The sequence below is a fragment of the Xenopus tropicalis genome, chromosome 1, assembly GCF_000004195.4.
Source record: "Xenopus tropicalis strain Nigerian chromosome 1, UCB_Xtro_10.0, whole genome shotgun sequence".
Lineage (NCBI taxonomy): Eukaryota > Metazoa > Chordata > Amphibia > Anura > Pipidae > Xenopus > Xenopus tropicalis.
The window spans coordinates 203052213-203078710 of NC_030677.2; the positions used below are offsets into that span (position 1 = coordinate 203052213).

General features: G+C 40.2%; 1 protein-coding gene and 1 long non-coding RNA gene across 14 annotated transcripts in view; one reads left to right on the plus strand and one right to left on the minus strand.

The window, feature by feature from the left end:
* The window catches only part of tcf4 (transcription factor 4), a 263386-nt gene that overhangs the window by 176604 nt on the left and 60284 nt on the right, over positions 1–26498 (plus strand). Inside the window, exon 1 of one of the 13 annotated variants that reach the window (XM_031899692.1) lies at positions 17111–17320. Within the exon in view, the coding sequence (XP_031755552.1) occupies positions 17252–17320 (69 nt within the window). The 5' untranslated portion in view covers positions 17111–17251. 13 annotated transcript variants of the gene reach the window in all.
* Positions 9946–17021, minus strand: LOC116408142. The gene is made up of 2 exons (XR_004220780.1): positions 16933–17021; positions 9946–12839 (listed from the first exon to the last, which is right to left on the minus strand). It is a non-coding gene; the product is annotated as an uncharacterized LOC116408142 (long non-coding RNA).

A 26498-nucleotide genomic window follows, 5' to 3' on the forward strand; every position in this document is an offset into this window, starting at 1 on the left:
CCAAAATCGATCGGCCAGGTTTAAAAATTTTGGTCGTTTAACGATAAAATCTGCCAGTTGGTGTCAGACATTTGTCAGACATTTGTCTTTCAACGATTGTTCTCTGCGCATGTCACGATTGCCAGCAACGACATCGATCGTACGTAGATGTACGATCGTAGGTATTTTACGATAATGATGCGACAAAATCTTTCCCGAATTATCGTTGCCCGTGGATGGCATATCGTATGGGAACTCGATCGCCATACGATCGTTTGTCGATATAATCGTTCATCGCACAACGAGCGAAATCGCCTCGTGTATGGCCACCTTAAGCCTAGGAACTACAGCCTTTGAACCTAAGCCTAGGAACTACAGCCTTTGAACCTAAGCCTAGGAACTACAGCCTAGGGACTACAGCATAGGAACCTAAGCCTAGAAACTAGAGCCTAGGAACCTAAGCCCAACAAGCTAAGCCAGGAGCAGTCCATTAACAGATAGATTTAATATAGGAGGTAAGTGGAGAGTGGAGTATCTCTCTGTAGGCAACAAGGCATCTACCAGTTACAGAAACCAATAGGCTGAATAACTTTATAGCAATATCAATATTTCTATTGGAAACGCATTGAATTCCTCATTTTTTAGATTTAACTAAATACCAAACCCTCAGAATACCAAGCAAAACCCAAACCCTAATTTTAGTATTTAACGGTAATAAAAGATTAATAATAAAAAAAAATGATATGAATTAGAAACAAAAAAAAATTAAAGTTGTCCAGAGTTTTAAATGAGGGTTCATATTATTATTTTCCTGTCTAAAACATATTATTTTTTAGGAACTTACTATTCTTTCTGCTAATGACACAGAAAGGCCTAGTTATCAAAAATAAGCTCAAAAAACCTGAATCCAGTGCAGTCACATTCTACTCATCATTTTCAATAAGTCTCCCAACTTATAAAAAATTACCCCCAAAAAATGAAAAAAATCATTTCTACATAAACTTACCTGATTTTAGATGCTAAATTTTTACATTCCAAGGGGTTTTTTTTTCGTTTTTTTTTTCCACCCGATAAATGAACGTTCAACCCTAATTTGAATTTGTGACTTTTAGCAAAAAATAAACAAAAATACTCCTTGAATTTGAATGTTAATGTATCAGCCCCCAAGTTTTTTGAGCTAAGAGTAATAATTTTACATCTGAAGGTTGGTGAGTGCATGTAGAAGTCAATGGAAGTTGCCCTAGCTAATTGTAAGCGATTTTTTTTTTCAATTCGAGTTTTTCAAATCTTTTTTAAAGTTGTCAGATTCATTGACATCGATCAGTGGAATGTGATTGTGCTGCGTTTGGGTTTTTTCATGTTTTTTTGATTGAGTTTTCGAGTTTCAATTTATCAAAAATACATAAGCGCACATTTGAATCGCGTAAGTGTTTGAATTAATTTTTTTAAATTAAGGGGCCCATCTGCTAAACAATTTTGAGATAAATTCGTAATTATATAACATTTCGGGACGTATGCGAAAATTTCGGTAAAATTCAACGAGTTTTTCCTGGTTTTCGGTAAATTCCCACTAAAAAATCATATTTTTTGCAAAGAATAGGAACATTTCGGTTACACTTTCATCGGGACTATCTTTTCGCCAGGTTTTATCTGTCGAGTGCCATTGAGTCGTATGGAAGGCTTCCAAAGCTAGAACTGTTTCCGTGGCATTTACGAACTCTACGGTCCAAAAACTTGGTGACTTTCAGAGCGCAATTGCGATATTTTCATACGAAAGATAAAAGCATTTTCGAGACATTTTAGAACTACAGAAATGATAGTGGTTGCTTCGAACTTATACCGTTTCAAGGGCAGAAAAAACACATTTTAGTAAATGTGCCCCCTAGGGGGAGAATTATTAAGACACGAACGCTTGGAGCGTATTTTCGACGATTTTTTCGCGCTTGCACGACTTCGGAAAGGTTCTGCCGCTGTTTACAATCGTTCGGTCCAAAGGTTTTGTGACTTTCGGTTCGCCACTACGATATTATCATGACTAATACGATTTTTTCGTAAGCATTTTCGTGATACTTGCGATCTTCAGAAATTATCGTATCCAATCCAAATTTTTCCCATTCGGGATTCAAACTCTTGTTTTAATGAATCAGCCCCTATGTGTTGATAAATAGCAGGGATGCACCCTCTACTCATGAATCCACCATAAGTGATTCGGCCGTACCAAATAGCATATGCTAATTAGTATTTGAAAGGGTTAAATTCCCACTTCCATGTTAATGTGACAAACAGTCACGTGATTTTTACGATTTGGATTTGGTTTGGCCAGGACTGAATCTAAATTCTGCCGAAAAAGGCCGAATCCTGTCCCAATACCGAACTGAATCCTGGATTTGGTGCATCCCTAATAAATAGACCTCTAGTTCTCTGGATAAAGGCAGAAATATATTTACATAAAGATTTAATTGGGGGGCAGATTTATCAAAATGTGAGTGTAGAGCTTAATACATAAAAACTCACCCACGTTCTATTCATTCCTATGGGATTTTTAGACGTGTATTTATCAACGGGTGAAAGTTTGAACTCACCATTTGATAAATACGCTTCTAAAAATCCCATAGGAATGAATAGAACGTGGGTGAGTTTTTATGTATTAAGCTCTAAAATCACATTTTGATAAATCTGCCCCTTGGCGTATTATATCCTTTATAATACATATTAGTCCTTTATGATACATATGTGATATGTTACTGATTGGGAAATATTCCAATTCTACTTTGTAATTATTTCCCGTGCCTAACAATGATACATATCATGTAGGCACCACTATACAGCGCTGGGCACAGCGAGGGCGACAGATCTGCATTGGGAAAGCACTTTATTTACCTCTTTCGTAGGGGGGGGGGGAAGCACATCAATCATACAATGAGATCCATTCATCAAAGATGCAAAAGCTTAAAAGAAAAAAAAAAATTCCCACAATAAATCCGCTCAAGCTAGCATCTGCTTATTTGTTAAAATCTTTTCTATTCATCAAGATCAGTTGAGATTTTTTTTTTTGTGTGTGTGTGCAAAGTGCTTGTGATTTTCTCGTGGAGCAACTGCACCTGCGCCCCAGCCGCCATATGGGAGATGAGCGTATACATTCCTGAGCATCTTTATAATCACCTCCTCGTCACCGTGTAGCCGCCATCTTGGATTCCCACCGGCCATCGGCGCACACATCTCCCTCTTCTGTTCTCTAATCTCTAATACAGTAATCCCTTTCCCTAAATCCACCTTGTTTTGTAAAACAAATCTTCTACGGCGCGTCCTTCGTTCTACTATTGTATCGCTTACTAGAACATGGGGGGAAAATTGCTTCAAAATGTAATTAAAAAAAAAAAAACGTAAAATTTAAAGATAACATTAAAAAAGAATAAATGTAGCTGAAAGCGATAGTTTCACATTTGTAGCCAAAATATAGTATTTATATGTTTTTAATATTCATGGCTAAAAAAAATACAACTGAATTTATATATTATAGTTCACAGAATTTATTAGGCATGAATAAAAAAATCAGTTTGGGAAAGGGGTCTTTCCGTAATTTGGATCTCCATACCTTAAGGCTAATAATAATGTATTTAAACATGAAATAAAGCCAGCAGGATTGTTCTACCCCCAACAAAGGGTAATTATATCTTAGTTGGGATCAAGTACAGGTACTGTTTTATTATTACAGAGAAAAGGGAATCATTTAACCATGAAATAAACCCAATAGGGCTGTTCTGCCCCCAATAAGGGGTAATTATATCTTAGTTGGGATCAAGTACAGGTACTGTTTTATTATTACAGGGAAAAGGGAATCATTTAACCATTAAATAAACCCAATAGGGCTGTTCTGCCCCAATAAGGGGTAATTATATCTTAGTTGGGATCAAGTACAGGTACTGTTTTATTATTACAGAGAAAAGGGAATCATTTAACCATGAAATAAACCCAATAGGACTGTTCTGCCCCCAATAAGGGGTAATTATATCTTAGTTGGGATCAAGTACAGGTACTGTTTTATTATTACAGAGAAAAGGGAATCATATAACCATGAAATAAACCCAATAGGGCTGTTCTGCCCCAATAAGGGGTAATTATATCTTAGTTGGGATCAAGTACAGGTACTGTTTTATTATTACAGGGAAAAGGGAATCATTTAACCATGAAATAAACCCAATAGGACTGTTCTGCCCCCAATAAGGGGTAATTATATCTTAGTTGGGATCAAGTACAGGTACTGTTTTATTATTACAGAGAAAAGGGAATCATTTAACCATGAAATAAACCCAATAGGACTGTTCTGCCCCCAATAAGGGGTAATTATATCTTAGTTGGGATCAAGTACAGGTACTGTTTTATTATTACAGAGAAAAGGGAATCATTTAACCATGAAATAAACCCAATAGGGCTGTTCTGCCCCCAATAAGGGGTAATTATATCTTAGTTGGGATCAAGTACAGGTACTGTTTTATTATTACAGAGAAAAGGGAATCATTTAACCATTAAATAAACCCAATAGGGCTGTTCTGCCCCAATAAGGGGTAATTATATCTTAGTTGGGATCAAGTACAGGTACTGTTTTATTAGTACAGAGAAAAAGGAAATATTTTTTAAAAAATGTGAATTATTTAATTAAGATGGAGTCTATGGGAGACGGCCTTCCTGTAATTCGAAGCTTTCTGGATAGTGAGTTTCCGGATAACAGATCCCACACCTGTAAAATGTTTTCATCTGGTCTCTATTTTTTATGCCTTACAGATTTTATAGTATTTGCCTTTCTCTTCCTCTGCTCTGTGAGGCTACGATTTTATCGTTATTGTTACATTTTATTACTTATCTTTTTATTCATAATCCAGTCTTTCATTCAAACCACTAGCAGGTTGCTAGGGAACATTGGACCCTAGCAATCAAGTCTACTACTGAAATTCCACACTGGAGAGCTGCTAAATACTAAATAATTAAAACAAAACACAAAAAATAAAAGATGAAGCTAAATTGTAAATTGTGTGAGATTGAGAAGACGCCCAGTGACCAGACCTGCGCAGCTGCTAAAGGGGCAGAAAATAAGCCATGCCATAAAGAAACCTAATCACATGGTTACATCTTCTTCCGTCCCCCCACAAAACAGCAGTTCTGCCTCGCTCTATGGCCAAGATTGTAGCTGATTTTATAGCCGCGTGTTCTGTCTCAGTCCCATATGGACCGGCAGACTGAAGCCGATAGTGTTTGGCTGCACGCTTGTGTCTATTCCAGCAGGAGATATTTAGCTGTATCCCCGGTACCTCTGGAATGGACCTAGGAAGGCAGATTTATTTTCAAATCTGAGTCTTTCCGAATTGCAAAAAAAAAAATTGTGATAAAAAAGATTTTTTTTCACAATCTCATTTTTTTTTATTGCATTAATTTGTGGAGAAAAACCTTGATCGCAACAAAAATCCCATTTTGTCTCAGTTCCATATGGACCTCCATACTGATGATGTTTGTCTGTACACTGGTGTCCCTGTGTATCCCAGCAGGAGAAATTCTTGGAAATGAACATGGGGAGGAAGATTTATTTATTGTAAAAGTTACGTTTTAGGGAAAAAAAATCAGGAGTTTTTTTATCACAATGTTTTTTCATTTTTAATTGCATAAATATGGAATGTATTCTTTTTTAATGTATTTATTTAGCAATAATCAGTGTTTACTAATGATTATTATTATTTATTAATTTGCAGGAAAAACTTGAGCGTAGTAAAAATGGTGTCATTACCGTTTTACAAACTCGTCTGTTTTATATAAAAAAAAAAAAAAAGACATAGGGGGAGATTTACTAATCCACGAACGGTCCGAAAGCGTTTTTTTTGTAATGATTGGTATTTTTGCGACTTTTTTGACGCCGTTGAGAAAAAATCGGATTGGTTTTTCCGCCGTTTACAACCGCTCAATACGAAAAAATCGCGACGGTGACTAGATAGTCGCGCAAAATACGATAAAGTTGCGGCGGCGACGAAAAAGTTGCGACAAATACGAAAAAATTGCGACGGTGACTAGATAGTCGCGCAAAATACAATAAAGTTGCGGCGGCGATGAAAAAGTTGCGACAAATACGAAAAAATCGTGACGGCGACGAAAAAGTTGCAAAATTTTAGTTTCCAATACGATTATTTCCCTTTCGGGATTCGGATTCGTGGATTAGTAAATCTCCCCCATAGTTTAAATGTGGAGGATCTCCCATTGACTTCTGTAGAAGCTCAAAAGGTTTAAGCTGGTCATTTTTTTTTTTCTTCAAAATTTCAAGATTTTTTTATTGATAAATCTCAAAAATCCAATTTTGGAAAACTTACACTTTTGTAAATTACAGACAATTAGGAGGGCATTTACTAGCATTCATAGCATATTTTTTTTTCCACGATTCGTGTTTTTAGGCGCTAAAACTCAAATTTATCTTGGAAGAAAATGAAATTTTTTTCCAATTTATTATGCGTTAAAACTGCGACAAATCAGAAAGTAAAAACACCCCATCTGAAAGCGGTTGAGGCCATGTAGAAGTCATTGGAAGTTGTCCTAGGCCAATCGTAATGGTTTTTTTTTATCAGTTCAGGGTTTTAGAGTTTATAGTGTTTTTTTCATATGTAAGTGCACAAAAATCCTTATGAACACACGTTTTTTTCGTGTCCACAGTTTTTTGTTGCAGTTTTTAATAAATGAGTAGACATATGACCTTCTTTAAAAAGTGAGTGTAGTCATGGTAGAAAAAAAACACGATATTTAATAAATCTGCCCCCAATTGGTTTTAATAAATAGCCCCCCACCCCGCTGCTCGAATCGACACCAGCGCGCAATATGTTGCCCATAAGCCAGGGGCTCGGAATCACTGTTTCAAGATGTAGAACATTCAATAAAATTCAAAAGCAGAGACCCTGGAATAAGAAAGCTCAGCAGCACAGAGGGAAATACTGAAGTCTAATAAATATATTAATTTATAGATTTATTTACACTCCAGCTACAGAGTTCCGGCTATTTTGTGCTGCATTTCCCTGGAATTGTTACCTACTCATGACATGACACACAGAGAGTTGGTGGGAAGCATCTGAAAGTAGTTAGAGATGTGCGATTGGATACCGTTTGTACAGGGGAGTGAGAGCGCAACCAGTCACTGGATTGGAAGCATCGCTGACGCTTACCGTTGGGCGTTGTTCCTTGAATAGGTGCAGGGCAGAAGACCCGTTGGAAGACCAATTATTCTGAATTACACAGATAATTAGTCTGTCTCAGATCCCAGCCTTTTAATTTGGGCTTCCAGGACAAGTAGGGCCACAGGGCTTGGGACAGTTTGGTGCGGGGGTGTCTTGTTTCATGTGGCCATGGTTGGGAAAGATTGTTATAATGGCCTAAACTATTCAGGTTTTTCATGTTTAAATGGGTGAAGTCTGTGGGCAGTGACAGCTATTGGCCCACCACATGGAGGGATGGGTTTGACAAAGGTCTCTTTGTTTGGCTGGCGGGACTTGCTCTTGTAATATATGGGCAAATACATCATTCCCATGGTTTGTATTCAGCAGAAATGTCAATGGTCAAGTGAAGATCCACGGGCCCGTCACACCCTGTCCCCGCCCCGTTCCACCCATACCTGCCCCTTTTTTCCTCCTGCCCCACCCCCTTGCCATACTTCCTGCTTCCCTGCTTTGAACAATATTGTAAGACTTAAAGAGACGATTCTGTGGATTTTAATGAAGCATCTAAATTAGGTTGCAAATTACTGCCAGTGGGAGACAGACCTGGTCCTGCAGAAGACTGGGGAAGAGGGAGACTCCAAATTCAGGGGGGAGGGGGGGTTGACATGTCTGTTTTTCTCCCTTTGTGATTCTTGGTGCTTCCCTTTCTAGTTTTATTTTCTCCACTTATTGTTCTTTGTTAAAGGGACAGTATACTTAATGACAAGTAGGAGTTTCACCTATTTTACTACCTTATACATATTTTGCAAAACATATCTACACAGGTAATTTTGCCCAGGGGATTTATTATTCTGCCCCTTTGAGTTCATTCACATAAGTGGGAGCAGCCATGATTGTCTCTTCAAATATCCTCACCCTCAGCCTTTAATGGAGGGGCTCCCTCTGGTGGGCAAAGTAAAATGGCAGAAGTTTTGTGTTGCTTTCAATAACTTCTGCAGTTTTGTTTTATACATATAGAGGCTTATGTACTGAATGTTTTGAATTTCCGCTGCTCTCTATTCTTTTCTGCAGGATTTTTAAAGGTGTATTTATCATATAAGTGTGAACTCTCATTTTCACTTATTAATAAATAGGTCTAAAATCCCACAGAAATGAAATCAAGAGTCGGGGGGTATCACTCTGAGGGACTCTTTGATAAATATACCGCATAGATTTCAATCTATAATTGGTCAGTATAATGTTATACTGATATCTGTGTCACTTTAACCCTCGGCTAACCATTCCTCATTCTATATACCCAATTACTTATATTTTAATATCTATGGATGGCCACCATACTTGTGTCATCCACCTTGGTTTCATTTTTACCCCTTTTTGGTACTTTGAGGGATAGTATATGTTGCTATGGAAATGGCAGTTCATAACTTTATACTAGGAATGCACCGAACCCCCAAATCCACCCCGATGGATTTGGCCGAATACTGAAGGGTTAAAAATAGCAGCATGCAGCGGAATTTTTCCCCCCTAACATTTAACCCTTCTGAATGCTAATTAGCATATGTAAATTTATGCTAATTAGGACTCTATTCGGTTCGGCCAGGACCGCGGATTTCGGCCAAAAACGAACCCTGCCCAAAAAGGCAGAATACCAAACTGAATCCTGGATTCGGTGCATCCCTACTTTATACCTCACTACTTTTAGTACTGTCTGGCATATGGACCATGGAAAATGTTTCTGCTTGGGGGTAAGATATAATGAGACAAACTGAGCCCCCCCCCCTCGTTATGACGCCTATGGTCAGGCCCAACTCTATTGACTTGGAAGTTGTAGCTGAACAAAAGATGAGGCATGTTGCTACATAGTCTTCTTGCTGCTCATATTCTTATCCAGGGACTGGCCCAACAGAACATCGGGAGAAATCCCATTGGGCTCTACCACCTCTGAGCTTGGGGGGGGGGGGAGAAACAAGAGAATGTATGTATGCCATAGGGTGGGGGAGGTTAGTAACGGAGGTGGGTGCCTCTGCGGCTGGAGTGGTGCCTTGGGTGATGACCCCACAGTGGGCCCCAAAAACCCTATTCTGTAACTGGTCTTATCTACTTCTGTTCTTCGGTGAGACCTACACCTCAAGGATAATGACGGCCGTGCAAACAGCACCAGAATTAGAGAACAATTAGAAGCAGTAGGTGAATATGGAACATTAATTCCTGTAAGTTGAATTCCTGCAGGCAGTGCATCCACCTGCTCCCAGAATGCTGCCCCCGAATAGACTCCCCGTAGAGAAGGAGTTAATAGGGGGGAAACGGCGGGATCTGTTGCAGGTGATATTTATGGCTCGGCAGAACAGGGGGGTTCATTCACGTACCGAACACAAGGAGCTACATAGCCAGCTCTGGCACTTTACTGCGCACAGCTCTGCCTTTCTAAGGTAAATGTTATTGCACATGTGTTCTCCTCTTCATTAAAAAAAAACTCGCAAAATTACCCCGAGTGTTGTGCTTGTTTAAGGGGGAAAAAAAAGGGTCCATGTGTTAAGTTAAACTAAGTGTTCTAGACATAATTAATGAGGCCTGCGTGAGCAAGGGATGCATTCATGGCGTGTTTAGGGATTTATGTGCACACTCTTCTACTAAATAGAAAAAAAAAATGTATATATTTATATCACGAACACTATTCACCATACAGAACTTCTAAAGCTGCCAATAAAACCTGTTTCTTAGGGCAGTTTTCCAACCAGGCCAATGTAATCGTTTTAATTTAAATGAATCTGTAAGTAGACATGTGTCTGTAAGTAGACATGTGTTTATTTTTCAATATTAGATCAGATATCAGGGCGCTGCTTGAAGGCGCTCACTGCAGCCCCCGGCCCCCATGTTAGGGTGTATATTAGGGCAGAGTTGTGTTTTGTAAGGGGGTACAACTATCCTTGGCAGCAGTTAATAGTAGGAGAGGTATGGAAAATCTTAGTATCTTTCCACAAATGTAAACCATGACCATTCGGCAATGTATTTAAGTCCAACGCTGCCCAGACGCCAGCCCTGTGTCTACTCCCTCCATTAATGGCTCATACACAGGACAGCCTCTCCCATACCAATCACAGAACAGAGGGATACCCCGCCCCCAGCAGGGATATTTTTCAACATAGGCACACAACGGCTCATATCTAGGGTTGTAGGTTTAACTGGGTGGCCCTCAGGTGCCTATATAGCAATATGGCTCTGTAGGGAGGACACCAGTGTGGAGAAGGGTTAATAGGACTGTGACTCCTGACTGTGTATAGCAGGGAGGGTTTACCTGCTGCCCACCAATTGTCGGCAAAATGCAATTTCCAGCATCTGCTGAAAGTAATTTAACTGGGATCCATGGAAAAAATGGTTGGGGCTGTACATTTCTGCTGCTCGTCATTCCGTAGAGTCCACTGATGAAAAATGAGAAGATTGGACTAGGACCTGTGTCTGTGTTAGGGATGCATCAAATGCTGAATACTTAACTGATTCCGAATCCTAACTTGCATATGCAAATACGGTTGTGGAAGGGTTAAAGAGAAGAAAAAAAAATTCAACTTCCGTGTTTATGCGACATAAAGGATTTGGTTTGACGAGGCGCATAGATTCGGCCAAATGGGAATCCTGACGCAAAAAGGCGGAATCCCGAACTCGGTGCATCCCTTGTCTGTGTCATCAAAGTATCACATTTATAACATTCTCATGAAGTTTAATTTTTACCAGCCCAGTGCCATCCCTGTCGACATGGACCTTGGTCGCCCTTATAAAACTTCAATATATGTATTTAATGGCTGTTTAAATAGAAGCTACACCCTATGGATCCAGAATGCAAATGTTACGCTGCCCAGTGACTGTCCCACAGAAGCTCCACCGTGTAGACCTGACAAATTACATGTACAATAAACAAAAGAGTTTTGCAGCAGAAGTTCTCTGGGCCTGTTGCTGTCCTTTAGAAGTTCCATTGTGAGAGCCTGTGGTTGACTTATAGAAGTTCCACTTTATCACTGTGGGTTTGTGAGTATCCCAGAGAAGTTCTTCTTTGTGGCTTTGATAATGAAGAATACTGTGGGACTTTTGGTAACCCATAGACGTTCCACTATTTGTCTCTGGCACTGAAACATACAGTGGGCCTATGGCTATTCAGAAGTTCCACTTTCTGGCTTTTGTAACACACTGTTGGTCTGTGTCTGTCCCTTAGAAGTTCCATTCTGTGACAATAACAAGGAAACTGACCTTCAGTCTCTGTGTGATTCATGTTCCTGTACATTCCTAAAATATGTTTAGGTGATGTAGAAATGCAAGATCCCTGTCTCAGTGGAGCATACCCTACCAAAAATACTTGGTGCAGTTTCATCAGATGCCAGTTGCCTTCTGAAGGAAACCTACAGGGAGAACATGCAGATGATGACATCAGGGTCGGAATGCGGGGGGTTTAGGGACCACCGGGGCTGCCACGGCGGATGTGCCTACTGCAGCCCCCACGGGCCGACTGCCCAACCCTGGATGTCATTAACGTAGAGATGGGTGGATGGCAGCCATTTTTTTTGGACTATAGTTTGGTTGTGGACAGGTTGTTGGGGTTATAGTCCATTAACATCTGCAGGGCCTCCACTAACCTATATTTACAAAGAGAATAAGGGCTGACTCTTGATTTACTAACCAAGGCTGGACTGTGCATTTAGGGTGGCCCACAGGTTCCCAATATGTTCATGTGAGATTGACAATGTTGTAATTAGAAAAATATCCCAAAAGCATGAAATTGGAAGGAAATGTGTGATTATAATTCAAGTGCTGTTCATCCAGAGCCTAAGGGACGGGCCAGATAAACACAGAGCAAATGAGTTAGATAAAGCTCTGTTTTCTATCGTACAACGAAGAAGAAGAAAGGAGATTTTGGTTGCCATCTGCTCAAAAAAAGTTGTCAAAACTCACCTACAACAGCCTCCCACTGAAATAAATGCAACTTTGTCTAAAAAAAAACGCCAAAAACCCGTGTTCCTGCACCTCCAAGCCACACTTTATTCTGGTATTATTCCCTTCTATTTGTCAGAATACCCTAAATGCCCTTATCCCCACTTCACCACGTCTGCCTATGGGATTAGGACAAAAACATCAGCTTTGGAAATAAGAACACACCTAGATCATTATCCCGTGCCCGGCGCTCTGGGTGCTGCGCTACCTCGCTGACTTGTAAGGGAATAGGTGCTCTGAATTATTAAAGTGGATTCTAGGAGAATAGCTTGTACGCTCCAATGCCATTTGCCTCGGCATATGCAAATGATTTAGTTTCATTTGGGATCAGTTCCCAGGAGCCCTCCTTTCCTGTGATGCTCACAATTTGGCAAGCTCTCCGCAGCCCCATCCTTTCTTCTTTTTTTTTTTTTGGGTTGCTTGGTGCTGTGTCAAGAATATAAAGCCGGAGAATCCTCCCACTTTGCGTTGTGAAAGATTCATTAGTGAATAGCAGACAATGTGCTTCTTCCCAGCAAGGTTTGTTTGCTCTGTTATTGGTTCTACCTACAAGTCTTGTCCTTCAAGGTGCTCCCCGTACAGTCGGTGCCTCGTGGCCGTGCCCGCTGGGATTTTCTCATTGAATAAAACACATGTTGTTGCTTGGGTTTTTTTGTCCTTTTTGAATGTAGTTTTCCTCACGATTGCTGAAGTGTTTAGGTTCTGTAGGGACAATGAGCAAGTTATATGAAGGCAATATCTGTTGTATCTAGGGTTGCCAACTTTGGCCTTGGCATCAACCAGACAAGGGGGTGGGCTGATGATATTGGGGGCAGAGAAGTGCCATATGTGTCACGAGTCTCACAAATTGGTTCCGTGTAGACCTCTAAATTGACATATTGAAGTGAGGGCCATGATGTGATGCTGGAGTCATGACTTGAGGGGGCGTGTTTGTGCCTTGTAAGGGCGGGGCTGTGACAGCAGAGGTGGGTATTCACCAAATTTTTGTTTGGGTTTCAGCATCCAAAACTGGACTGGTGGCAACCGTAGTTGTATTATTCTCCTTTATTTATATAGAGCCAACATATTCCACAGCGCTCTCTACATCATTCACATTGGTCTCTGCAAATGGGAGGAAAGCCACCCAGACATGGGGAGAACATACACTCTGTGGCCTGCCCGTAACTGAACTCGGAACTCCACCAACGCTAACCCCTTGCACCAGTGTGCCGCCCATTAACCCATTGCACTGATTTAGAAAGAGCTGAATACCAGGCCACTAGTGTTGCATTTAACAAAGTTTAAAAATTAAAAAACATTTTTTTTCCTAATTCCTAATTTTTTTTTTAAAGTAAAAAAGTATTTTTTTTTTAAAGTACTTCCATTTTCTCCCAACTTTTACTTTTAATTTATTTTTAAATAACTTTTCAACATTTTTCCCAGTAATAGTGTTTTGTTCCCAAATGCTGGAATAAACCATTATTTTCCAGGTGTTTTTTTTTTTAATTATTGGAGCCTCCATTATAGATTTGTGATAAAATCTCATTTAAGATTAAAAAACAAATCTAGATTTTGCTCATCAGATTTGCAGATATCTTAATGTTTGTAAATTCTCTTTCTTTCCGAGTAAAATGTTAACGTGTAATAATCACACAAATCATAATAATAATAATCACACAAATCACACAAATAATCACACAAAAATGATTTGGCTGCAACATAGGAAAAGGCTGTAAAGGGGAAGTTAAACCTTTGTACTTTTGTACTTTTGTACTTTTGTAACTGAATATTCAGACTAAAGCCGGCCATACACATTAAGATTTATAAAAGATCCTTTCGTTATGGTAGGGCCAAGCTTATCCTGAAGTGGTTGTTTAAAAGTACGATTTGTCCATCAACGATAATTTGTCGGATTGCACTTAAATAGGTCGTTAAGGAAGAAAAAAACCTTTCATTTCTTTCCATTCATGGCTAGCATGGTGCTTGGCCTATGGTACTTTCTGCTGGCCCAACTGATATGTGAATGAGCCCCAATTAGATATTCAATAGGAAGGGGGTAATTTGGGTCCTATATACCATCACAGCACCCATGAGAGCTAAAGGCTATATGGGATTTCAGTAACAGATAATGAGCTGCAGGTTGTATTGCCCGGGGGAGGGCCAAACTGACGGGCACCCTAGGCAAAAATCAGTCAGGTGTCGATTAGGCAGGTTTGATTTTCCCATCAGATCGGGGGCTGCATCGGCTCATTGATAAGGTCCTCGGCCCGATGGCTCCTATATCCGTCAGTGTAATTCGATCTAATAATCAAATTAGCCTGATATTGGCCACCTTAGGTGGGTACATCATGAGAAGATCCGCTTGTTTGGTAACTTTGCCAAACCAGCAGATCTTAACATGTATGGCTAACTGTAAGATGGCCATGCACACTAAGATCCGCTCGTTTGGCGAAGTCGCCAAGCGAGTGGATCTTCTCACGATATCCCCACCTACAGGTGGGCGATATCAGGCTAATTCAGTCGTTTGGCCCTGGGGCCAAACAATCAAATTAGAACGATGGGTATAGGCGTCCGTCGGTTCATGGACCACATCAACGAGCCGATGCGGTCCCTGATCCGACTAATTTTTAAACCTGTTCAAACGATATCTGCCCAATTTCAGGCCAGATATCGGTCGGACAGGCCTGTTGTTAGTGCCCATACACAGGTAGATAAGCTGCCGAATTGGTCTAAAGGTGGCCCTTAGACCGATTCAGCAGTTTATTGGCCCGTGTAGGGGCAGCAATGATGGAATGATGGGCCTGCCCGACTGATATCTGGCCTGAAATCGTCGGATTGGGGACCGCATCAGCTCGTTGATGCGGTCCCCGAACCGACTGCGCCCATTACCGTCGTTATAATGCAATAGTTTGGCCCCAGAGCCAAACGACCTAAATTCACCCGATATCGCCCACCCGTAGGTGGGTAAATCGGGAGAAGATCCGCTCGCTTGGTGACCTCACCAAGTGAGCGGATCTTAACGTGTATGGGCACCTTTAAGGTGGCCATACACGCGCCGATTATATCGTACGAAACCTCGTTTCGTACGATATTCGGTGCGTGTATGGTATGTCGGCGAGTCGACCGATATCGCAGGAAGCTGCTGATATCGGCCGACTCGCCGATTGGACCAGTTTGAAAATTTTGATCGGGCGCCATAGAAGGCGCCTGACCAAAATCTCCCCTTCAGCGCTGAATCGGCAGAAGGAGGTAGAAATCCTATTGTTTCTACCTCCTTACCTGCCGATTCAGCCCTGAATGGTGTGTGGCGGATCTGACGATGTTACATTACATTAACATTTATTTATAAAGCGCCAACATATCCCGCAGCGCTGTACAATAAGTGGGTTACATACATTGGACATACAGAGTAACATATAAAGCAATCAATAACCGATACAAGAGGTGAAGAGAGCCCTGCCCAAAAGAGCTTACAATCTACAAGGAGAAAGGGTTGAGACACAAGGTGTGGGAATGGGCATGACCAGAGTTGTGAGAGGTGGGGCACAGGGTATTGCTAAACTAGATTAGGGTAAGCTTCTCTAAATAAATGTGTTTTTAGAGATCTCTTGAAGGCAGAGAGATTGGGAGAAGGTCAGACAGTTTGTGGGAGCGAATTCCAGAGAAGGGGGGCAGCCCTTGCAAAGTCTTGAATGCGAGCGTGTGAGGAGGGAATGGGAGAGGAGTTGGGGAGCAGGTCAGTAGGGAGCGTAACAAGCGGGTTGGATGGTACCTAGAGATGAGTTCAGAGATGTAGGGTGGGGCAGAGTTATGGGCTGCTTTAAATGTGAGGGTCATTAGTTTGAATTTTATCCTGGATGGTAGGGGAAGCCAGTGCAGGGATTGGCAGAGTGGCATGGCAGAGGAGGAGCGGTTGGAGAGGTGTATGAGCCGGGCAGCAGTATTCATTATGGACTGGAGAGGGGACAGTCTTTGGTTTCGTGCGATCGCCACGTGTATGGCCAGCTTTAGGGACCCCGATATCGGCAGCTAGAATCGGCCTCCAGACATTCAAATTCCATTAAAACCACTACGCCCCCCGGTGGTCATACATAGATGGTGCGCTTCCACCGATGTCTATGAAGATGTTATAGCGGCTTTCATTCATGTAAACATGTACATCAGTATAAATACACTGGGAATAATGGCTTTAGGCTCCCTATTAACCGCCTGGGGTCAAGGAAATACTTCTTCCCCTTATGTCGGTGTATGGTCAGTAGGCAAGGGGCAGTGGGTGCCCTAGGTGGGTGCCCTGCAGCCAGACTAATGCCCCCCCCCCCCATCTGAGGCGGATTTATTTATTTATTACCCCCCCCTTCCCATTCCCAGGCAGCTGCGCACAATGCTGGGAGCCAGCCAGCAGCACAGACAGATGGCACAGTTATTAGATGTGCATCATACGATTCCCTTCCTGCCACTCGCTTTTTAATCAAATTAAAACAAAAAAAGAGAGAGAGAGAGAGAGAGAGAGAGAGAGAGGGGGGGGGGGGAGAGTCAATTAAGTGCATTTGTATTCCGCACTATAATGGACCCTCTCCCACTTTTACCCCCAGGCAGTTAAGTGGAAAAATTGGAAAGCAGATGGAATTTTAGAGAAAAAAACAAACAAATTGAGATTTTTTTTGATTTAGAAAATACCAGCGCAGCAGCCGATATAGTTATTGGGTACAACCGGATCGCAGCGCGTATTGATACGATCGGAGCGGGAGATACCAACGCGTATTGATACAATCACAATCATAGAGTGTATGAGATAGGCGGCTCAATGCGCACTTACTGACAGGGCGAAGGATTCCCGGTTGCAATGAAAACATGGAAAAGTTGAGCGTCCCGAGATAGGAATTCCAGCGGAGTCAGTGCCGGGACGCTTTCCAGATCCGCTGTGGAAAAGTTAGCGTTGCCTGACTTAGCCACTCCCCCCTCCCCCCCCCTCCCCTCAGTCAGGAATGGTCTCTCCCGGCTTTGCGTACTCACTATGCTCGGCCCGGCCATATGGGAAAATGCAAGTGAAGGAATTGTGCTGAGGGGACGGGACGGCGAGGAGTTGGGAAGCAAAAGTTGTGGGAAGTGAGAGGCAGCGGGGAGAGGGGGAGACTATGTACTGCGCCTACCCCATCCCGGGACTGGGCGCTAACTCCCTCATGTACTACTATAACGGCAAAGCGGTGAGTGACAACTCTCATTATTACAGGGGGGGCACCTAGCCCCCCGACTCATAGTGTAATACCCGGCTTGTACCCCCATACCCCAGGCTGGAACCCCATGTCTGTATGTGTATTAGCACTACTGTTATTCATACACTCTCCTATATGTCATTATATTTATTTCTCATTATACCAGTGTCAGTGTGCCAATTGGCATGTCCTTTTTTTGTAGTCATCTCTTTTGCACTAAATACATTGGATAAATACAGTCTGTGGGGCAGATTTATCAAAGTGTGAGTTTAGAGCTTAGTACATACTCACCCACGCTCTAGTCATTCCTATGGGATTTTTAGGAGCGTATTTATTAATGTGTGTAACTCACTATTTGATAAATACACTTCCAAAAATCCCATAGGAATGAATAGAGCGTGGGTGAGTATGTACTAAGCTCTAAACTCACACTTTGATAAATCTGCCCCTGTGTGTGTTAGTAAATACTCCACTGTCAGACCTGTCATGCATGGAATTCACTTTAATATATACTGTATATTCAGAACATGTTTAGTGTGTGTGTGTGTGTATATATATATATATGTTTGTGTGTGTGTATGTATGTTTTATTATATACATACCTTGTACATTGTATAATGTGGGAGTTTTGTTCACATTTGTTGCACTTTTGTCACTATTTGTGAGCTATTTTGTGCCCTATGTTTCTATGTAATATTTACTGTATATTCAGTACACGTTTACTGTATATATATATATATATATATATATATATATATATATATATGTGTGTGTGTGTGTGTTTTATTATATACATACCTTGTGCATTGTATAATGTGGGAGTTTTGTTCACATTTGTTGCACTTTTGTCACTATTTGTGAGCTATTTTGTGCCCTATGTTTCTATGTAATATTTACTGTATATTCAGTACATGTTTACTGTATATATATATATATATATATATATAGTGTGTGTGTGTGTGTGTTTTATTATATACATACCTTGTACATTGTATAATGTGGGAGTTGTGTTAACATTTGTTGCACTTTTGTGTTATATTTGTTGCACTTTTGTCACTATTTGTGAGCTATTTTGCGCCCTATGTTTCTATGTAATATTTACTGTATATTCAGTACACGTTTACTGTATATATATGTGTGTATGTTATATTAAATACATACCTTGTGCATTGCATAATGTGGGAGTTGTGTTCACACTTTTGTGTTATATTTGTTGCACTTTGTTGTCACTATTTGAGAGCTATTTTGTGCCCTATGGTTTTTATGTAATATAGTGTCAGTCAGGCTGTGTGTGTGTGTGTATAGGGCACTGGAGCCTGAGCTGGAATGGGTTAGCCTCTGTGGCCCCTGGCACCCTTGACAAGGAGACTGGGTGCCCCCATAGCAGGCTGGCAGAGTGGGATACAGACAGTGCTTTATAATGAAGCCATAAAAGAAAGGGGTTGAGATGTATTGGCACATGGGTAGGTTTGTGCCATGTTATTGCCGTGCCCTCTCACACACATATGGGGTGGCATTGTGGGCTAGAGCCCCAGCGGCAGGCAGGTCTCGCTCTCTCTCACCATCTGGAACGTGCTTTTCCACCCAGCCTGTGTCATGGGAAATAAAAGGGATTTTGATCTATTTTTTTTAAAAAAATGTTTTCTTTGTAGTGGATTAAAATGAATGAAATTGCACCTGAATAGGCAAAAAATGCACCAGAATTTTTTTTTTTTCTCTATTTGTGTTGCTGCTAATTCCCCCCGGTTCACCCACCCCCTGCCCATATAAACACACACACTTTCTTTTTTTTTTTACTTTCTTTTACTGCCCTGATTAGGGTTGATAGGCCAGAAAAGAAGTTTGGGATGGGGGTGGAAGAGGGGGGGGGGCTGCTGTCGCTCAAAGGCCCCATTTAGCTGTGGGTACGATTAACCACTCGTGGGAAAACACTTGCACGCTCCGGAATGTTCATACAAATAAAATTCCCAAATTCCGTTCTGAGGGAATGTAAAGGTGCTGGTGTCATTTATTTATATTTATTTATTCCCCCCCATAATTGATTTTGCTCCAGTTTTCGGTGACACCGTAAACCAACCTGCTTTTTTTTTTTTCTTTTTTCTTAATCCCCCTGTTCATAGTGGAAATGAAATACCTAAATACGGCCCCCAGTAGAGGTAGCTGCCCAGCATTCCCTCCCTGCACACAAAATCACTGTCTTCCTATAAATGAGCTCCTTTTGCAGCCAAACTGTCGGTTATTCTTTTTCTCCCATATTTGCCTAAAAAAAAATTCCATTTGTGTCATTTCTCCCTCCCCACTACCACAATTTGCTGAAATTTCCTTGAGTAAAATGACAGCAGGTTGTTTAGATTTCAGGTTTGTGCAATATTAAATAACACCATTTTTTTTATAAAATAAATGGGAATATTTTTTGCAGATTAATTTTTCCTACAAATTCGCAATTCCGACGGTTCATCTCTCTGGTTTTTCATGGCTCTGTGCGCAAGTGGAGGCGCCCCTGGACGCTGCCGGGGTAGGATTGGTGATTGATGCTGATTCTATACGGTTAAATACGGGAAGGCACAATTGACAAACAGATTTTTGTTTATTATGAAGCGGGTATGGTCCTGGCACGGATTCAGCATTGTACGGCTTTTGATATGGTGCCAGGCATCTTGGAAAGAATGTGTGTGCCATGCGTTCACCGTTCAAAAAGCAACACGGAGTCGCGTTTTCCGTGTTTTTTTTTTTTTTTTTTCCTTTGAATTTTCCTTGGCTTCAAATATTTTTTATTTTTTAAACAAATTTCCTTAAGGGGGGCTATTATGTTACCTCCCCGAGTGTCAGTGGGGGCAGGGTGGGAATAATGGGTTTACAGTAGCGAGGGCACAGGCGTTTTTCTCTGCGGTTCGGAATAGCCGGTTCCGCAGAAGAACAGAAGCCACATCCTGTGGAGAAATTTCACAATGCAATTGTCATGAATGCAACTCTGCAGATCTGGATTTGGGAGATTTCAGCACATTTTTGGTTTGTGCAAATGGCCGGGCTTAATTCTAAGTTTGGATGCAGGCAATATAAGCAAACATAAGCGTGCGCATTGACCTTTCTACTTTTAGCCGATATCCAACGTAAATATCATTAATTTTTTTTGTCACGTTCTGGTGTCTGTCGTAGGCCTCTAATGGAATTCATCTACACGGGGCTCCCTGCAGAACTCCCAAACAGTTCCCTTTAAGTTTAATGTGCCAGAAAATATACCTAGCACCAAATTAAAAAAATCGAACAAAAAAAAATTTCTTAAATAAGTATTTATCTTCTTCTGTTTGATTGGAGACCTTTTCATCCCACACCTAGTGCCCTGCTTCTATGTAACATACATGGACAGTGTTTAGCACTTAGTAAATAAAAACTCTCCCACGTTCTGTTCATTCCTATGGGATTTTTAGTAGCGTATTTATGAAATAATGAAGTTTTTCGCCTATTGATAAATACGCTTCTAGGAATGAACAGAATGTGGGGGAGTTTTCATATATTAAACTCTAAACTCACATTTTCATAAATTTGCCCCTAAATGTCCCTCTGCATCTTCATTGGATCTCAGGTCCAGTTCCATAAATAATGGACTTTGTTCTATACAGTTACTATTATGTCTCTAAGGTGGTGTAGCAGAAAAATGGAGAAATGCCGGGGCCACCAAAATCAATTATGTTTGACCTCAAACTACTGGGCCCTTCAGAGGCTAGATACGGGGGGTATCTAGCCTCTGAAGGGCCCCCCCGAACCAGATCTGGCCATTTAACACATATATAGAAGATTTACTTTAAACATAGCATTGAGCTATTTACGTTTCTTTTATATAATATTAGGACCTGATAAATTCTTGAGAAATTTCTGGATAAACGGCACCCCCACCCCCCCAAATCCTAAGTAAACAACTATATACAACATATCAGAAACATTACAGTCTAAGAATGTATTATAGTTAAGTCTTTAAAGGTTGTTCAGCTTTTGCTCTGAAATTCAATTCTGATGAAATTTCGAAATAATTGCTTCTGATATTAATAAATAGCAACTTTTTTAATTTGCCGACAGTTTGGCCGGATCAGTAGAGAGAGCTTACAAAAAGCCAGCTTTTCCCCTATTTCCTGCTCTGATACTGATTATTACAGCAACTTAACCACTGTCATATGTGCCCGGTAGAAAGTTTTTTGCCGTCATCTTGAATCTGGTAAAAAAAAAAATGAAATCAGCCCATTGAATGTTCTATGGCGGGTCGTGTTGGGGAGAAATTGTATGTGTGTGTGCGTTTATAGAAATGGAAACCTCTTCAAAGAAGCGTCTTGTTTCATTTGCATTCTTGGGGGCAATATAAAGACCTAATGGCTTTAAATACCTTTCCAACTGATCTGGCAGGAAATTGTGCAGAAGAACAGTTTGCTTCCTGTTTCAGTCCCCCCCCAAAAATGTGTTTCTCATTTACTCTGTTTACTAGAGAAAAAAAAAAATCCACTGGACTCTGTTGTCTTTTGTGAAATTCTGCCTCTTCTTTAGATGGGGGGCGCGAGCGTCGGAGCGATATATACACGTATATACGGCACAGATAGAGAATTTAAAGACTATGGAATTTCGGCCTCCTGATTTTGTCGCATTTGAAACATGAGCGTCTTTCAAACGGGCCTGAGGGGACCCATAAATAGTCCGTGCCTTCTGCTCATACAAAACCAGCGTCTTTCACACCTACTGACGTATTTTTTTTTGGGGGGGGGGAATCAGTGCCAAGGTGCAATAAATTGTGCAGAATCTCCTGCATTTACCTTTAATCTGCATTAAGGGGTTTGGGTAAGTCCTGCCTATAAAATAAGCATTATTCTATCCACTCCTGGCTCTTTTTCATTTTTTTTTTATCATCCATGAATAGTTTCTGAATGATGTGTGTGTGTGTGTGTATATATATATATATATATTTATTTTATTTTTTTTTAAACATATTTTATAAATGCAGTCATAGTTGAAAGCTTATGAGGTACCAGAAGAATATCATCCTGGATAATTAATGATATATATACAGGTATCAGACCCATTATCCAGAAAGCTCCGACTTACGGAAAGCCTGTCTCCCATAGACTCCATTTTAATCAAATAATTCAGAATTTTAAAACTGATTTTTTTCTATTTAGAAATAAAACACTACCTTGTCATTGATCCCAACTAAGATATAAATAATCCTTATTGGGGGCAGAAAAGCCCTATTGGGTTTATTTAATGGTTAAATTGATTCCCTTTTCTCTGTAATAATAAAACAGTACCTGTACTTGATCCCAACTAAGATATAATTACCCCTTATTGGGGGCAGAACAGCCCTATTGGGTTTATTTAATGGTTAAATGATTCCCTTTTCTCTGTAATAATAAAACAGTACCTGTACTTGATCCCAACTAAGATATAATTACCCCTTATTGGGGGCAGAACAGTCCTATTGGGTTTAATTAATGTTTTATTGATTTTTTTTAGCAGACTTAAGGTATTAAGATCCAAATTACGGAAAGACCCCTTATCCGGAATACCCTTGGTCCCGAGAATTTTGGATAATGGGTCCTATACCTGTATAAGGATTTGACAGTTTCACTGACAATGGGTGGTGGTTTTTTTTATATTGTTTTATATTCAAAATAAATATACAAATATTACAATTTAGTATTTTATTTTATGTTAATAAAATGAGACATAAAGGTCTTTTAAAAATAAATCATGAAACCCAAATTATTTTTTTAATAAAATCATCCAAACCTGTTCTAAATGTATTTCAAAATCTGAACTGTCAATCATATAATGCCTGCCCCGCCTCTATGCCTGCGGCATAGAGGCAGGGCAGGCAGTATATGATTGACAACTCAGATTTTTAATTACAATTATTTTAACTTTCCATTCAGCACTTCCTACATGGCAAATGCATAAGATTTTGGGGTGAAACAAAGCTTTCCTTAATACCAGTGTTCACAAAATGGCGCCCTCCTGCTTACTGTGACTGTAAATCCCAAGACTGAAGGAAAAAAAAATTCAATAATTTATATAGTGTAAGTAAGGTTTCTTTTGCTCTGCTTACATGATACAAATGGATATGGAATGATTTCTTATGGTGACTGGTCCCCTTTAAATAGCAAAACAAAAATGGTATATTCCTAGAGATCTATGGATATAATGAAACTAGGAGGTTAAGATCATTTCGATGTTAATTCCCCTGGGAATTCACTAACCTTTCTCGACCGGTAGCAAGTTTTGGTTTCCTATAGGGTTGGTATTACGGCTCTTTGGCTGCGGTTGGAGCAGGACTTGGAGCGAAGCAGATATAGGGGACCGTAGGGACGGAGAATCTGGAAATATTAAGGAAATGATTTCGGCGGTCTACGTAGAGTTGACTGGGTCTCTCCAGAGACTGCGATTTGAACTCCTAGCAAAGACCAAATTACACTCATCCTGAGACCCCTCATTGTTTAAGTAATTGCAGGGGGGAAGCGCGGAAAGTTGGGTTGCAGCTGTTGGTAAAAACCTCCATGTGAACACAGAGTCGGATGTTAAAAAAGGTGTACATCATTAGCAGGGTCGTGTCTAGTTTCCTACAAGGATTTAAGGTTATTTACCCAATCGTTTTTTTTTCCTTTTTTAACACGGATTTTTTTTCAAAATGTCAGTTGGGTTCTAGTGTGTTTCTGATTTAACTCTCAAATTCCTATGTTGTGTACATTAGTTCTGTTATGATCTTAGCGAGTTGAAGGGTTGGCTTTATTTATGTATTTTTTATTAAACAAATCACTTGACCTGTCTGCCTATTTTTTTATAGTTCCTTTTTACCCAATTTATGTTCAAAACATGATATATATGAAAATGTTCTGATCTAACTACAACATTACAAGGTAGAACCCATTGCCACCCTCTTAGCTAATGAAGTGTTCTGATCTATCTACACAACACTACAAGGTAGAACCTATTGCTGACCCCTCAACTAATGAAGTGCTTTGATCTATCTACGACATTGCAAGGTAAACCCCATTTCTGCCCCCCCCCCCCCAGCTAATGAAGTGATCTAGCTACAACAGTACAAGGTAGAACTCATTACTAATGAAGTGTACTGATCTAACTACAATATTATATGGTAAAACCCATTGCCGTCCCCAATGCCTTAGCTAATAAAGTGTTCTGATTTAGCTACAATTTTATATGGTAAAACCCATTGCTGTTTTTGTAAATGTTTAGTAAAGGTTATTATGGGCTGTTGTAGTCATATCAGGTATCTGATGAGCTGACCATGTCTAATACTGCATATATAGTATACTTGGCAGGTCCCTTTTGAGCCCAAATCTATATAAAGGCACTACAATAATTAAACAAAAAAAAAAAAAAAAGTAATTCAGAACAGTACATATGGGCCTTTTGGTCTTTAATTGAGCCCCTGCATGTCAGAGCTTCGTAATATATATATATATATATATATATATATATATATATATATATATATATATATATACAGGTATAGGATCCCTTATCCGGAAACCCGTTATCCAGAAAGCTCCGAATTACGGAATGCCCGTCTCCCATAGACTCCATTTTAATCAAATAAGTCAGAATTTTAAAACTGATTTCCTTTTTCTCTGTACTAATAAAACAGTACCTTGTAATTGATCCCAACTAAGATATAATTAATCCTTATTGGATGCAAAACAATCCAATATGGTTTAATTCATTTTTTATTGATTCTTTAGTAGACTTAAGGTATGGAGATCCAAATTACAGAAAGACCCCTTATCCGGAATACCCTTGGTCCCGAGCATTCTGGATAATGGGTCCTATACCTGTATATATATGTAATACATTCTGCCCCAGTACCACTTAGATACTGGGCCTAAGTATTTTTCACCCCTTACAGATATACAGTAAGTAGAGAGAAGGAATGTGCTTCTGTGCTGCTACTGAATGTTATTAAGGGTATTATGGAAGTGATAGATTTCACATTGCTCTTGCCAGTAGGTGGTTAGGGTTTAAAGGACAACTAAGGTTTGAGATATTATTGCTGTGTAATGGTAGCAGCTGATGCATTGGTTCTGATAGGAGAGCAGCCCTGTTCAAAGGCTCCTTTGATTTTCTACCACTTAATTACATTGGGGTGGGAGCTGGATTTCATGGTCCTTTCCTTTAGTGATGTCACAAGCACCCCAAGTCACAGGGTTGTTTATTCTGTTGCACAGATTCCACCAGCAGTGGTGATCCATGGCTTCCATCATTGCACACTTTGCCTTAGGTGCTGAGATTTGGGCCCAAATAAAGTGATTTTTCTTTTCTTTTTTTTCCCCTGACTGTCCATCACTGTGTTTTTGCAATCGGCAAAGCTGACTAGTCGCAGAGGCAGATTTACTAAAATTTTGATTGTTTTCATTTTTTTTTTTAAATTCGAATAAACTCATTTCCGCAAATTTCAGACATTTATCTAAAAATCTGAACTGAAAAAGCACGCGTGGTAAATTTGGCGAAAAGTCACGAAAGCTGACTTTTGACATGTCGCACAATAACTTCGACTTTTTCAAATTGACGCACAAAAGCCAGCGTCCAAAATCCGAAAGACCTTCAAAGATTTGAAGCACAGAAAGATATACCAAGAAAGGGACATCTGCCATTGACTTCTATGTGATCTTGTCAAGTTTTAGATGGAGTATTTTCAGCTTGGGTTCTGTAGCAGTTTTGTCAAGTAGTAAATCTTGGAAAAGTTGCAACTTTTTTTTTCCCTACGCTAAAAAATTCAGGTCAGGGAAAAAAAAAAATCTGATCATTAGTAAATGGCCCCTTAACCTGCCGTGGCACATGAAACAGTTGGCTGATAGTAAGTCTCTCTACTGGTGTGGCCTTATCATTTGACCTGCAGGCTAATTGCCAGGATCAGAACAATTAGGCCAGTCAGGGTTATCAGCTAATTGCACATATACAGCTGGCCAGTTGTTGGGGAATAGACCAATGTGTGGCCAACATAAAAGACCAGTAACCCTAATTAATCATATGAAGTGAACTAAATTATCTAAACGAATAGCCCAGTTCTGTGCCATACATGTCAGATGTTTTCTTTGATGCCGAGTGTTTAATATGGGTAGGGCTGGGCCACTTTGTATCTGTTGTCTAAACAAAGCTGTGCTGTGGGTACTCA